Genomic DNA, 14,754 nt, shown 5'->3' with positions numbered 1-14,754 from the left:
CCGGGCCGTACAATGTCCACGCGGACACTTTTTCAACGACTTTCAAATGGACGTTGTCCTTCACGGAACGTACAGTCACTCCGAGGGTCGCATCAATACGAAACGATGCGCTTCGGTCGTTTTGTGGTCGGGTGAGCTTGGCGGGATGATCCTTCAGTTTTTTTACTTTAGCTTCGACCCACAAAATTTGATGCAAATCCATGTTATCGCCATGACGTTTGCGAAGAAAAATCTCCACCAGTTCATTCATTCATTCATCTTCCGAACCGCTTGATCCTCACTAGGGTCGCGGGGGGTGCTGGAGCCTATCCCAGCTGTCTCCGGGCAGTAGGCGCGGGACACCCTGAATCGGTTGCCAGCCAAACTGGGCTCTCCACCTATTATTAAACTTCATCCAGCCACCCATTTTCTAATCCCTTCTCCACAGGAGGGTGACGGAGCCGATCCCAGGTTCGATTGGCTGGCGACCGGTTCGGGGTGTGCCCAATGACGGCCGGGATAGGCTCCGGCACGCCCGCGAAACCTCCCGCGGCAAAGCGGATGAAAAAAAATAGACGGATGGATGGATGCATGACCGGCGACGTGATTTTGGACGCGGTCTACTGTTTTCCAAGAACGGCCCGTCGCATTCCTGGAAATTTCCCAGTGCATGTTCCCCGTGTCGCACGCTCAGACTGCAGCAGTTGCCACGTCACGCAGCCCACTTCTCCAATCGGAAGAGATGCGAGCTCCTCTTTCGCGCTGGCTGATCTCGCCTGGAAGGGGCAGAACGCGTGCCTCAAGGCGGGCTTAATGACCACAGAGGTGGTTCTAGCAAAAGAGGAGAAAAAAAAAACAACCGACCTGGGGGGGGCGAGCAACGATTTACGAGGTGGTTCGAAACCGCGAGGCGGGCAGAGAGCAAGTGATGCTTCAGCACGTCGGACAGCTCCTGCCGGCAACACGATTGCCGTCGTTTTGGACTTGAGCTCGCCGCCAGTCAATTTGCCGCAGATTGTTGCAGGTGAGAATATTGCCGACTGTTTAATGACGACGTTTGGTGGGATGGGGGCGGGGGGGCGCGTTGAACTGCGTGGTCTCCTCCTAAGAGGACTCGGGTGGAGAAGGCGTGTGTCCTTTCTGCTGCCGGTCCCGGTTTTGCTTCAGGGCACCAAAAACGTACCACGCTGAGGGGGGTCGGGGGGGGGGGGGGGTTCTTTGGCGCATGAGGAATTCTTGCAGTTCACTGGGAGAGGGCGCTCACGCGCCGCAGTTAGTAGCGAGCAACCGAAACCCATAGACGCCACGTGACAAATTCGACACCCGTTTCTCATTGAGGCACGGGGGTGGGGGGGGGGGGTCTTTTCAGCCAGCTTGCGAGAATTTGCTTCCTCAAGATGGACCTTGTTGACTGCATTGTTTATGCCTGAGAAGAACGTGTCTCTTTCATACCGTACGTCGCTATCCATCTATCGAGTGAGCGATCATTCTGTCTATCCAGCGCTCCGCAGTTGTTGCGGGGTCCCTCAAGGCTCGATCCTGGGCCCCCTTTTATTATTGTTGTCGCATTTCAATCCAAATGTCTCAATCCAAATCTGTCCATTTGGTTTTCCGTTCGTCCACAAGTACACGTCCTGACCAATAAAGAGGCCGTCCGATTCGTGGACTTCATGTCCCGAACACCAACTGTTGTGCCGTCTTCGTGAAGGCGAGATTGTGCGTTCAAACCCGACGGGGGGGTGGTTCCTTCTAATGGGCGTGGTTTTCTGTGTTCTGAATGCAGGCGGCAGGATGCCAGGGAACCTGTCGCTGCGGCTCTCCACCCCCGCCGGTCCTGTGTTCAAGGGCTCCGCCCTGCCGCCGGCGCCGAACGCCACCTCGCCCGAGTGGGAGGCGCCGACCTTCACCGTGGCCGCACGCTGCCGCGTGGCCGCCACCCTGGCGCTCTTTGTTTTTGCCGCTCTCAGCAACCTGTCGGTGTTGATCAGCGTGCGCTGGGGCCGAGGTTATCGTCTGGCGGCGCACCTGCGTCCCCTCATCGCCAGCTTGGCCTCAGCCGATCTGCTGATGACGTTCGTGGTGATGCCGCTGGACGCCGTTTGGAATATGACGGTGCAGTGGTACGCGGGCGACGTCCTGTGCAAGCTGCTGTGCTTCCTCAAGCTGTTCGCCATGCACTCGGTAGCCTTCATCCTGGTTGTGGTGAGCCTGGACCGCTACCGTGCCATCCTTCATCCTCTGGATTCTCTGGACGCCGGCCTGAGGAACAAACGCATGCTGCTGGTCGCCTGGATGCTCAGCTTGTTGCTGGCGTCGCCGCAGGTACGGTATCACCTGAGCTTTCTATTGCGATTTGGACCGGTCGACTTCAGCAAGAGCACGGCGGCATTCGTTCGCGATTCCATATGTAGCGGTCGCTAAAAAGCAAAGCGCGGAGAGTCTTTGCGCCGAAATGCATGGACGGGGGCGGTGAATGGCGCCATCCGTCTCACAAAATAGCCACACCATCGCCATCTTTTGCCTGACTGACTCGCTGCATGATTTTGTGGTTCATTGCAAAAAGGAGGAAGAATTTCACACGAATAGCTTTTGCTTGCAACTGGAATGAAAAACTGTCGGTACTTAACAAGTGGAGCTGATGAGGACCGACAGAGCTGGGATGGAGATTTCCTCGTGGGGCCCGGTTCCCCATCTCATGTTGCATGATGGCGGAGAAGCAGGTTGGCCTGCGCAAAAGATCACAAGGTCACAAAAAGATGGGGGGGGGGGGGGGACTCAACCCCGCCAAGGTTGCAGCTCAGACGCTCTGCCTCTGCAGCCCGGTGACGCAGGCTAGCTAAAAATAGCGGCGGTGATCAATCCTCGATAAGAGAGAAGGGCTGACGGGGAGCCGCTTGCGTTTGGCTCTGGGCGTCGACGGCCTCCGCCGCAAACCCCGGCGGGCTGGCCGGTGGCGCAGACGTCCACCATGAAGCCGATATGAAGGGGCGAGGCGTTTAGCTCCCGGGTAGAAAAGGGGGTGGAGCCGGCCCCGTTTGTGCGAGTCTGCGCTTTGGGGGTTGGAGGTGGAGGGGAAAAAAAAAAGGGTCAACTCAGAGACAATGAGCGCGTTCACGAAAGAGCTGCCGTTTGGGGGGGCGCCCACACCCGGACATTCACACACCATCCGCGCTCGCCGACGGTGCAATCGGCGAAGTCATTTCTCGTCGTTTTCTGCTGGCGCTTTGTTATGATTGAGCGCACGCTCCCCAAAAAAGCCTTTTTGTTTGGATATTTCAGTCGGTCGCTCCGCTCCGGCTGGCCGGCGTTGACCCATGGGCGGGGGCTCCGAAAGGCCCGCGGCGTACGACCCTGCCAACAAGTTGGACTTTGATTCTTCACGGTTGCTTCGAACCCGTACGACACGCAGGACCTCCGCCGTCGTGTCAAAACGGCGTACGAAAGGCAGTCGGTGCCCCCCCCACAAGCGGCCCAAAGAACTTTTGCTTTCAAAGCTCTTTGGCGTTTGCCGCCGATCGACAAATGTCCCGCCATTTGTTGACGTGCAAACGAAGCGCGGCCGCAAAGCCGCGTGACCCCCCCGCGCGTTGACCCGCGAGCGCACGCTTGCTTCACCTTTTCACTCTCCTCATTCTCAGCTTTTCATCTTTCGGGCCATTAAGGCCGAGGGGGCCGACTTCACTCAGTGCGCCAGCCACGGGAGTTTCCGGCACCGCTGGCAGGAGACGGCGTACAACATGTTTCACTTTGTGACGCTCTATGTCTTCCCTCTGCTTGTCATGACCTTCTGCTACGGCCGCATCCTCGCCAAGATCACTGGGCAGATGCGCAAGAGCAAAGGTGCGTGAACAAAAGAAACGAAGCGGTCCCCCCAAATCGGGGCTCGGGTCTTGACCAATCGCAGGAGAGCTGCGATTGGTTGTTCGCGGGAGGCTGCTGTGACCGCGCCCGGCGCCCCCACTAGGCAAGCGGGCTTCCAATGGCGCTTCTCTGAACTGAGCCGTTGGGTGTCTTTAGATGGCGAGCGATGTCTGCGACGCAGCGGCAAAGACCAGATTCCCAGAGCCCGCATGAAGACCCTCAAGATGAGCATCGTCATCGTCAGTTCCTTCGTCATCTGCTGGACCCCGTACTACCTTCTGGGGATCTGGTACTGGTTCCAACCCACCATGATCCGCCACACTCCCGAGTACGTACACCACGTCCTGTTTGTCTTCGGCAACCTGAACACGTGCTGCGACCCCGTCATCTACGGCTTCTACACCACCTCCTTCCGGGCCGACCTGGCCGACGCGATGGCGTGCTGCCGCGGCAGACGCGCCGGCGAGGACTCGCCACGCTCCGTCGACGGCCTGGCGGCCCGAAACGCCGCGACGGCGGCGGCCGCGGAGATGGAGTCGGACCTGAGCTCCAATCCGCACAGCGGAAACCTGTGAGAGGACAAGAGGGCGTTTTGGTTTGGCTTTTCTTTTCTTTGCGGTTGCTGGCTCTGGGTTCAAGACTGGCTTTCATACTTTTTGCCTGATGCAATTCAACATCACCTCACCCGTCACGCGGACTGCAGATGGAAACGTTCTCCCATCTGGTAACCGCGTTTGGCTAGCTAATTGGAGAAGAGAGTGAGCCGAGTAGAAATGGCGCCCGAACGACACCCAAGTTACCAGCCGGACGATTGGAAGCAAAGCAACACGCTATTCGACATAAAACGTGGCCGAACGACGCTGCAGCTCAGAAAACGAAACACCAAATCCAGTAGCGACCGACCAGAAAAGAAGTCAGCACAGAAAGCCAATCAACAATCGGGTAAATCTCTTACACCGTCGATCCACATTTGTAATTTATAAGCTCAGGCCTAACATTACCGGGAAGCCTTTGGGTACACAAAGTCATCCACTTCTGGCACAGAAACGGTGGAAAAGCTTCATTTTGCAAACCGTCGTCGGGGTCTTACGCCTGCGACATCAAGCACACTTTTCTGACTAAAACATGAATCTCACTCGATATTATCTCTGAATGAGTGTAGCTTTTCTTTTTTTCTCCTGCCAAAATATAGACAACAGAGTATTTCTCGCATGCTTTCGATAACTTCGTATGGCTGTGAGAAAACAAAACTTAAACATGATGTGTGATGCGCAAAGTGATACTCGTTAGTCACTAGTCAGTGTTACACTGGACGAACACGTGGGTTGTACTTGAGTATTCGATGTATTGAAAAATTGTAACTTTTCTGTCACGGAACTTCTGGTCATGGTGTTAAATCCTGCATTGACCCTTCGAATAAATAAATAACACGAGTCTGTTCTCATTGGTATGTCATGAAAGTAACAAAATACAGTCACACGTTTATATAGGCGCAGTATGTGAATGATGGAACTTGACAGCCCTGAGGGGCTCAGCAGGGATGGGAGACCAGAAGAAGACACTTGGGGGCTGTTAATCACTCAAGGGAAAATAGGATCTAAACTTCACACGACATTCTTTGTTTTAAGTACTTGAGCAGATGTTCAGGACAGAGACTAGTATCAATAGTTCTCATAGCAAGGTGAAATTACTCAACAATGTTCTACTACTACTTCTAGAGGAATAATTCCTTAACACTTAGCCACAGCGAATTAAAGCAACACGAGCATCATCCAACAATTGCGTGTCAAATCAAACAATAGCCACCCATATTCCGACGTCAAAAAGTCAATTCGTTCAATTAGTCGCGAGGATCATCGACTGAAGTGACCGTAAAATGGCGCCGCCAATGCTCGGAGGACGTTTGTGCGTCCTCGTCGCCCGAGTATGGCACGTTTGACGCCAAGTCCTTGGGTGACGAGCCGCGAGGTCGTCAGAGTGAATCCTGGCGGCCTCGGCCGCTTCTCCGGACTGGGCTCAGATTTCCGTACTCCGCGGCAGCCGCCGTCGATGGATGACGAGAGTCTTCGCCGTCTTCTTCGTTCCTCATTGAAAGCGCTGCTGCCGCCCAGTGGTAGAAAGCGCACATAACATGTCTCCAGCGAGCCCAAATCAAGATCACCTTCCCATATCGCTGCTTCGACGTTCGTTTTCCCCGAAAAAGACGCCATTTACAACACAAACATGACTTTTATCATTTTATTAAGATACCGTAAATGCCGCGGCATACGCGAAACTAGTCATAGCATTGATAAGAAAGGAACAACAACTGCGTACAAGTCAAATTGAAGCCGTTTTTGTACAATTTGCAAAATGTAGCAACTAAAAACATCATAAAATACTTCAAATGCAGGGCAACCTTGGCTTACAAATGTAATCCGTTCACTGACTATTTGCGCAATGTTTCCCATCGAGATCAATGGAAACGAGATTCAACCGTTCTAGCCCCAGAAGCAACTTAACCCGGTTCAAAATAAATACTGTACAATAGAGAACTAAATGAAAGCACAACTCTAAAGAAATAATGCGGTGCGTTGACGAGCAAATCACATCCGCAATGTGCTTTTTCGCTTGCCGTTCATGTTGGCCGCTTGCAGTTTTCACTGAGATGAACATTGGTGTCAAACTCGAGGCCTGATCTCATTTTGTGCGGCCCGCAAAAACAAAACAATGTGCGTCGACTTCATGATTCTTGCTAAAATACCAACATTGCAAATTCTGGTCCCTTTGAGAAACATTGATATCTTCCACATCTTGCAATTGATGGATGTTAATATGGCACAAGCAGAACACCTCTGCAGCAATGCCAAGACGCTTTGTAAACCCATGAAAAAGTAAAATAAAATAAACGAACAGGGGTCATTTTTCTTTGAAAACATTCGTAAAACTGAAATCTTCCAAGAAGGGTCATTTGTAAACCAAGGTTGCTCCATCTCACATTTGACCTATTTTTCTTTCTGATCGACAAGAGAACATTCGTCTTGATCTCCGCCCGAACTCGTGTGGCTCAAGGAAAACAACCAAACACTTCTGAAGATGCGCTAACCTCTCTTGTTATCGCCTCAAAACGAATGCAAGTCGTTGATGTCTAAAACAGAGCTGCTCATGAATAACCATGTACTGTACACAAGTGATACTGGTCGGGGAAAAATGAAAACACTGAAAAGTGTTGTTTTTAATGGTTGTTTAAATTGGAATCATAGCAATCCACCCGAGAAATGTGTACAATTCACGGGCGGGAAATCCAAGTCAATTAAGCCAATTCTGCTCCGCCCCCACAAAAACAAAAACAAAAAAAGTTTTCCAGAGAAATTTGATGTCTTGTTACAATGACGAAGGAGCCCACATTACTGTTCACCTGCCTCAGCTTCTCTTCTCCTCAGTTCCAAGAACCTCGGCATATGCGACAGCCGAATGGAGCCGCGGTGAATCCACTCTTTATGCTGATTACACTGAAGGCATGAATACAGGAGCGCCGTGTCATCCAAGCCCATTGAGCAAAGGAGAAGAGGAGAGTCAAAAAAGACGGGGCACCAACCTCAGAAGCCACCATGATCAAGCTGGAGTCCACCATCTCCACCTTGCACCTAAGCTGGACTCCGTTGAACTCCACCGAGGCGTTCTGACCGGGCTTGTACTGAGTCAAGTGAGGGTACGGCCAGTCCCTGATGTACTGCTTCATAAAACGCTTGTGAGTGTCGTCCTGAATGTCGTCCGTGGGGTCTGGCACTGAACGGGTGACACAGGTATCAACACTCGGAAGTGCACATGTGTGTGTGTGTGTGTGTATCTCTCTCTCTATATATAATACTAGCTGGCTCATCAGCTAGTTCCTGCGGAAGGCTGGTAAGGTGGGCCTTCGGCCCATAAGTGTTGTTGCTTGGTTCAACTTTTTGTTCATCTTCATTGCTTATCGCGAAAATAAAGAGATGTTTAGCTCTACTAAATAACTAACAATTTTATTGCTATGCTTGTGGGTAGACAACATTTTTTCGCTAAGATGCCCGCGCGATCGTAGTGAGGGAGACACTGCCTGAGCGGCGCAGTGGCGGCGCGGTGAAGTAGGTACGTTTTGAAAAGGGACAGACGGAAGGACAGACCGCGTGCGGGACGACGCGCAATACATATATAGATAGATATATAAATAAAAGTACTGCGTTAGTATAAGTTAGTGATAGACTTGCAGGCAAATTGCGTTGCCATAGCAACTAAGCCGAGGAGCTATCAAAAGGTTGAATGTGCATAATAATCTCATTGTTTGTCTAATCAATATAATAAATAACGATTTTTGAATGCGCTTATTTAACCCGATTTAACACATTTTCTACATGCTGTTGATCCAAAAAAAAAAAAAATTGTGAACGTGTCCAACTTACATGGTCTGCACACCAGGTAAAATAAGGTTAAGCCGACATAGATGGGTCTGTGGTTGTCCAGGAACACCAAAAACCTAAAAAATGGATTCAAAGCTTTAAGGGCTTGAAAATGTCATTTCTCAAGTCACAAATCACAAAAACAACCCGAGTGAAAAAGCCTTCTTTAGGAACGCTGCCACCTGATTTTTTAAACGCAGACATCTAAAGACGTACCTCACGACTTGATTCGATTCCTATTCAGAGCGACGACGAGTCGATTCAATGACTCATGTCTCATCCATCTTGTTTTGCAGACTGTGTGACTTGCAGAAGAGTGTTTTGCAAATCAACGGTACGTCCGAGGTGAAATGAGTGCCCCCCCCCCCATGATTTATTTTTTCTGCATTGCGCACGTGGAAAGAGCCAGGAGGAGCGACGTGCACCCGCAGCCGTACGCGACTAAGTCATTGATATGGTGAACTCGGCTGGAGTTAGGAGGAAGGTTCGGTTCGGTTCGGACCGATTCAAGCAAACCGTTTCAAAAAATATGAACAGAGACGACAGTTTGGATTGATAAAACTCAAGAAAATGTCCTTTGCTTTCATTTCTGTCAGTCTCGTAAAAGAGCTTTCGGGGTTTCTTTTCAGTGGATTTATTTCGACATGACTGTTCGGCCTTAGAGGAGGAGGAAAAAGCTCAGACTAAAACTAATCGCTTTCGTATTAAAACAAATGATGGACAAATGCGCCTCTAAAAGCAAATTAAAACGAAAGTCTACACAAAATAAAGAAATCAATAAAAAGCTATCCTGACAAATCGACTGAAAGGTATGAGTCGATCCGGAGCAGTTTACAAGTGACCAAGAAGAACGCACCGAGAACAAAAATGCATCTTTGGCACACCTGAGTCGGTTCTTCCTGCTGGGGAGCTCCGCCAAGATGCCGGCTCGGAACTGAGCCGTGTCCTCCTGACAGGAGACCACCACGCGAGCCCCGACGTACACCTGCTCCAGCCTCGGGGTGACCTCAAAAGCAATGTGGTGTCCCGACACCAGGCTCCTCCCCTTTTCGTCAAACATAATCTTGTACTTGAGTCGCCCGTCTTCTACAATGACATATAGGCACAACCACGCATTAGATCGTGACCTCCCAAGAGTGAGGGCGAAATTGTTGGCACCTTTCGTAACCACGTCCACAATTTGCCCCCGTTGCCACCTCAAGTTCTTCTTCCTGGCTAGTACCGTCGAGCCCACCGTGATTTCCTCCTCAGGCAGATCGGGACGAATTTTGGTCGTTTCTTGAGGCACGTAGGCAAACGCTGATGAATCGATGATGGGCGTGTGATCTGTGGAAATAGGGAGCAGCACAACGTGTGCGCGGGCGGCCATTTTCAACAAGTAGGAGGGTCTGGAGCCCACCAAGCACGAACGCCACCATGCAGTAGCTACGAATTAACCAAACAATCAGTGGGGGCCAACCTTTTATCAATATTAATTTGCAAGTTCCCCACCCCTGAAATATTGCAGTTTGAAATGTGACCCCGAAGGTCGGTGGCGCTAGTATAGAAGCACTTACCAATATTGTTGACTTTATTTTTCTTCTGGGCTTTCGAACTTTTGGCCGATGGATGATTTGAACCAATGGATTCGTCAAATTGCTCCCTATCGGAATCCGAACTGCTCTGAGATTCATCTTCGCTGTAAAACTGCGACGGCGTCGGCGGTCGAAGAGCACTGATCTTGTAATCGGGAAGCCTGACCAACGACACCTCCACTCTTTTCGATAATCCGTATTCCAAACGCGTCCTTTTGCACGGAAAGCCACTTGTGGAAGGACCCAAATCACATTGAGGTTCAGGGAGGTTTTCTACAAAGAAAAAAAAACCCAAAAAACGTGAATATACAAGACAAGTACACTCAAATGCCAGAATATATATCAAAGAATAAACACAAATGTCATTTTAGTTACGGGAAAAGCACCCCCCCCCCCCAACTTACCAAACTCAAACCTTCCCCTCTTTACACAGGTTTCTTCAGACTGTGACATGGTCACCTCCAGCTGATCATCCAGCTCCATCATCTCCCCTGAACAATACAGAATCAATGAGTCAGTATAAATAAGAATATTAGTAACTACTAATCGGTGTAAAAAAAAGGCAGCCCCAGGATAAATTTAAGATATCCCTTTATTTGTCCCGAAATGGGAAAAGTCATTCAGAATTCAGACAGGAAAACGCTGGGTAGGGAGAAGGAAAAAAAAAACACGCTCGACAAGACATAACATGTAATAAGGGGGAGGATGAATGGGAAGGGGGAGTAGGGGGTGAACGCGACGCGGCAGTCCTGGCCAGCCGCACGGACACGAGCGTACCGCAGATCGAACCACGTCACAGGGGAAAAGAATCGGAGCGATGAAGACGGTGATAATAAGGATGTGTAAACGCGTGTGGTGGTCCAGTTGTGTGTGTGTATGCGTGGACAGGTCAGAGCTGCTTCGTCGAGGTCTGCTCATGAAGACAGTCCCGGCTTATCAGTCCATGGCTGAGAAGGAGGGGGGTGATAGTGGGGGCCCTAGATTCCATGCCTACTTCCATCTAGGGGAAAGGGCCAGATAGCCTTGTTTGTTTTGGAGGGACGGCCGCCAACAATTTCAGACTGCCTTGCGTCCGTGGCCTGTATCTCTTCTCTGGCGCCGATCAGCCAAATCTGCAATCTCTTTCCGCAGCGCGGATTCCAACTTTTCCATCTTGTTATCGATCGTACGGAGTCGCTCCAAAACCGCATTAATATTGCAGTTGAGCTCAGTCACCGCTTGAATCTGAGTGTTGGACATTCGCGCCAAACCATCCAGAATGACTGGCAGCTTCTTCACTTCCAATAAAGCCGCTCCCGTCGGTTGAATTTTGCGATAAGAAAAGAAAGCTGCCAACACCAAACAGCAGCATACCCGTTATCAAAAGGCCGATAATGTAGATTTTGCTTATCCTCAACGGACAGTATTGAAGGGCACACTGTTCTCCACTTTCTCCATGGATCAAGGGCGTATCCGGCAGGAAATGTCCCCCGAGGTGCAAGCAGGCTCCCCACTGCCTGCTCTTTTCGTCGAAAAAAAATGTTGTCGATTGCATCAAGAGACCAGCCAACCAATTCCATAGTTAGTTCTTCTGATGAAAATACGGTAGGAGGCTAGGAAAAGTTAGACAAAGACAGCACAAAGACTAAGTGGCGTGCAAGGAGAGGGTGGAGTTGAGGGCAGGAGCTGAGCAAAAATCGTCCGCCTTCGTCGAGAGCCAAGCATAAATATGCCTGTTTTTCAGCAGTGACATTGTCAGTACATGGCTACGACTCATTTTTTCTCCAAAACCTTTGTGTGTGTTCTATTCAAACAGAAGAGTACCAACAATAATGTCCACATGTAATATCAGATATATTAACTTTATTGATAAAATAGAATTGTTTTTCATTCGATTCATAGGATATTTTTCAGATTATATATATATATACTGCTCAAAAAAGGGGAGAGATTGAACAACATAATGTAACGCCAAGTGTTATCGTTATTTTTATTCATCAGGAGCTAAATAGTCTCTTTTTCGTGGTCTCGTATCTTCAGGAATGATTTGTAGTTTATTTTATTTTGCAAATATATTAAATAAATCACCATGACAATTTATTTCTGTCATACGAAAACCACTTGTACCAAACTATTGCGTTCGGTCTCATTTTTGTTGCCATTTGAATTACGTTTAACAGGCAGGACGGGAACAACATAGTCCGTGACGACTTCACGCACAGCACCTCCGAAATGAACTGAATGAAAAACAACTTTTGAAATTAAAATCACGCTCCTTCCTCAAAACAATTCTCCACCTTCTTGTGTCCACATTTGAGCGGCACCGTTCAAATGCTAGCATGATCGGCTCTGAACGGAAAGTGACCACAGAAGGGATGCAACGCGACGTTCTGCTGAAATTCAAATTTATCGTGACCGCTGCCGGAGTCAAAAGCTGAAATCCCCTCACGAGTCAAGTCTGGAACGATGCGTTAAGCAATGCGGTAGATGTAGTAACAAGCTTACCCGATTTAGCGAATTCCTCGCCTTTAGAGTCTTTGGGATTACGATTTTGTAGCACAGAGAGCATGAAGAGCTCGTTAAAAATATGATCAAAACGTTCCCGCCTTGACAACCAGTTTACAGTGCTAATATGAATGCAGGTAACGCGTCAGGGTTGCGTTAGCTGCGATGCTACTTCGTCGTCGACGTTGTCCCCCTTCTTCTTCGTTGTTCGTTTTCTTCTTCTTCTTCTTCCTATGAGTTTTGGGCGGTTGGCAAAAAACGAAATGGTGCGTTTCCGCTACCTGCTGGTTCGGAGCGTGTACTAGCCCGTCGAAAATAAATGCATGTATGAAGTAACATGAACAATAGTCTATCAGCGGTGTTTATCCGAGAGACTGAAATATTCTTTCACGAATTATTTTGTAGATTATAAATTCAAACACACATTTCCTCTCCCTGCGGATGACTGCGCAGCTCAGCGGAAGTGTGGTCGTCTCCCCACCCAGAGGTTGGGGGCTCAATCCCCGGTAATTGTGACCTTGGCAAAGTGTCCTAGAGCAAAATACTCAACCCCCACAATTACAACGCCATCCAATTTGAGAACCGAATCAAATGTTCTGTTCGGTTTTGTTTAACACTGTGAGAGAGGTACTGTAGTCATTCAAAATCTGTCCAGTTGCCTCAAACTGTGTCACAAAGCAAGGTGGTGGTGGACCCCAAAAAGCAGGCAAGAGGGAGGGAGCAATGTGAACTTGACGAATTGTATTAAAACACAGAAAATAAATCCAGAACAAACAGTCATGAAAACACAAAGATTCCAAAGGAACAAAACCAAAACCATGGCTGTGGCAAAAAAACTCACAGGAACAAAAACATGACGTCAACAAACAAACACGGCAGTAGCCATGAGCAAACAATGACCCGGCACTAGATGTTCGGGGCGAGAGTCCTTTCATACAACTCATAATTACATAACGACCGACAGGTGTGCAGCTGCAGGGGGGCCCTACAGTGCCACCTGCTGGTCCCAAACTGTACTGCATCACGCCTGGGCTGGGATATCCTTTATTGTTGAAAAAATAAATAAATAAACATCAGCTTCGACGCACGACAAAGTATTCATCTTGAGACATGACATCAAAAAATAGAAATTATGTGGCCTTCGAGTGTGGTGTAAGGTGCTCGAATGAATGGATCAAGCACCGCGTATTCCATTCAAACTTTAAAATACACCGCACATTGGGGATTGCGTTTCGGTTTTTCATTTAACACGAATTGTTCAGCTAATCTGCTCCTCCTGGTAGGTGGAGGTGGAGATGGAACCGTAAGGGTCGACCACCGTCTGGGCGCAGCGCACCACCGTCACCAGTAGGAAGAAGCACAGGAGGGAGAGGAAGAAGAGCGCAAAACCCAGATCCACATCCACCTCCAACGGGAGCGCGGGATGTTTCATCCCGTGGTCCATGGCGCCGATGAACGCCAGCGCTCCCGACGCCAATGACCTCCGTGCGACAAGAGACAAAGAGGAAGAATGGTCGTGAGCGTTTGTTTATGTTTATGAGGTCCGATAAAAGTAAGAAAGACGCAAGGCCGAGAGATATCCAACTTACCACACGTGTTCCAGCGTGCGTCCAAACTTTTGAAAAGCTTCACACGCTGGCGTCGGTCTCTCGGCGGCTTCCTGGTCACGTCGCTTGCGCGAGCGAGGCAGTCTCGGTTGGCCTGGCTCTCGCGTTTCCCTTCTTCCCCGCGTGATCACGACACGGCGAAAACGAGCCGATTCGCGCACACCTTGGGGAACATTCTAGTGTTGAGATAACGCCGGGTACGCGTGAACAGATTTATGTCCCTACAACTCGAGAGATCTCGGCTACGCGGCGCTCCTGCAACATTCATGGCGTGCGCTCGCATTTTGCGGCCTCCTCCGGATCTGTAAGCCCTTATTAATATTTGAGTGGGAATTGGAGAAGGCGACAGCGTGCAAGCGAATCACACACACACACACACGTTTTTGTTCTTCCGTCAAAAGGAGGCCCGACCGTTCCAGACGCTGTTCCAAGTGTCAGGGATGCTGAATTGGTTTTACGCAAGAGTGAGCGAGGTAAAACTGATTTGCGAGGAGTAAAGATAATCCGGAGATGCAATTGCAATCGACACGTGGAGCCGGCGAGGTCTAAACCGAGAACCGCCACATTCAAATGAACAGTCTTGATGAGCGTGTGTGTGTGTGTGTGTGTGTGTGTGTGTGTGTGTGTGTGTAAAGCGATCGGCCGTTGTGCCCAATCACCCTAGAAGGCCTCGAAGGTTGCGTGCCAAAACAAGAGAGGTGGGAGGAAACTAAATCTGGTTGTTGGTTTTTAAAGAGTGAAAAACACGCTCAACTTTCTAGGACATTGTTTTTCCACCGCTGTCAATTCCTGGACCCGAGTGGAACAACGTTGGCATACCGAGTGGACAACGGCGCC

At 49.6% G+C, this 14,754-nt stretch overlaps 3 protein-coding genes across 8 annotated transcripts; 1 reads left to right on the top strand and 2 right to left on the bottom strand.

Moving 5' to 3' along the window:
- The first annotated feature begins 2 nt into the window (after nucleotides 1-2).
- LOC127604911 (gonadotropin-releasing hormone II receptor-like) lies at nucleotides 3-5,284 on the top strand. 6 transcript variants are annotated; one of them, XM_052072304.1, is made up of 5 exons: nucleotides 237-1,003; nucleotides 1,763-2,301; nucleotides 3,259-3,375; nucleotides 3,792-3,819; nucleotides 3,997-5,284. In XM_052072304.1, exons 1-5 carry the CDS (start codon nucleotides 487-489, stop codon nucleotides 4,413-4,415), a joined length of 1,620 nt encoding a protein of 539 aa, XP_051928264.1. In that variant the 5' UTR covers nucleotides 237-486; the 3' UTR covers nucleotides 4,416-5,284. The 6 variants fall into 6 exon arrangements, with proteins under 6 accessions (XP_051928267.1, XP_051928266.1, XP_051928269.1 ...); XM_052072307.1 differs by lacking the exons at nucleotides 237-1,003; nucleotides 3,259-3,375 and adding an exon at nucleotides 3-131 and having other exon boundaries at nucleotides 3,618-3,819; XM_052072305.1 differs by lacking the exon at nucleotides 3,259-3,375 and having other exon boundaries at nucleotides 239-1,003.
- A 780-nt stretch (nucleotides 5,285-6,064) lies between these two features.
- Nucleotides 6,065-12,535, bottom strand: setdb1a (SET domain bifurcated histone lysine methyltransferase 1a). Its single transcript, XM_052072310.1, has 8 exons — nucleotides 12,311-12,535; nucleotides 10,231-10,317; nucleotides 9,809-10,099; nucleotides 9,411-9,578; nucleotides 9,137-9,338; nucleotides 8,256-8,329; nucleotides 7,418-7,608; nucleotides 6,065-7,331 (listed from the first exon to the last, which is right to left on the bottom strand). Exons 1-8 carry the CDS (start codon nucleotides 12,372-12,374, stop codon nucleotides 7,227-7,229), a joined length of 1,182 nt encoding a protein of 393 aa, XP_051928270.1. The 5' UTR covers nucleotides 12,375-12,535; the 3' UTR covers nucleotides 6,065-7,226.
- Nucleotides 12,536-13,336: 801 nt separating this feature from the next.
- LOC127604913 (cortexin domain-containing 1-like) lies at nucleotides 13,337-14,309 on the bottom strand. The gene has a single exon (XM_052072311.1). It carries the CDS (start codon nucleotides 13,752-13,754, stop codon nucleotides 13,569-13,571), a length of 186 nt encoding a protein of 61 aa, XP_051928271.1. The 5' UTR covers nucleotides 13,755-14,309; the 3' UTR covers nucleotides 13,337-13,568.
- Between the last annotated feature and the right edge of the window lie 445 nt (nucleotides 14,310-14,754).

The sequence above is a fragment of the Hippocampus zosterae genome, chromosome 7, assembly GCF_025434085.1.
Source record: "Hippocampus zosterae strain Florida chromosome 7, ASM2543408v3, whole genome shotgun sequence".
Lineage (NCBI taxonomy): Eukaryota > Metazoa > Chordata > Actinopteri > Syngnathiformes > Syngnathidae > Hippocampus > Hippocampus zosterae.
Note: the sequence above shows the minus strand (reverse complement) of the source record. Positions and strands in the feature narration are given on the sequence as shown.

Bases quoted from the DNA above. Each gene is read 5' to 3' on its own strand.
- LOC127604913 (XM_052072311.1), bottom strand. From the start codon at position 13,754: ATGGACCACGGGATGAAACATCCCGCGCTCCCGTTGGAGGTGGATGTG.
- setdb1a (XM_052072310.1), bottom strand. From the start codon at position 12,374: ATGCTCTCTGTGCTACAAAATCGTAATCCCAAAGACTCTAAAGGCGAG. The intron at 10,100-10,230 runs GTAAGTTGGGGG...TTTTCTTTGTAG, and splicing joins GAGGGGAAGGTTTGAGTTTG to AAAACCTCCCTGAACCTCAA. The intron at 7,332-7,417 runs GTTGGTGCCCCG...TCATGCCTTCAG, and splicing joins TGATCATGGTGGCTTCTGAG to TGTAATCAGCATAAAGAGTG.
- LOC127604911 (XM_052072303.1), top strand. From the start codon at position 487: ATGACGGCCGGGATAGGCTCCGGCACGCCCGCGAAACCTCCCGCGGCA. The intron at 1,004-1,762 runs GTGAGAATATTG...TTCTGAATGCAG, and splicing joins TTTGCCGCAGATTGTTGCAG to GCGGCAGGATGCCAGGGAAC. The intron at 3,820-3,996 runs GTGCGTGAACAA...GGGTGTCTTTAG, and splicing joins GCAGATGCGCAAGAGCAAAG to ATGGCGAGCGATGTCTGCGA.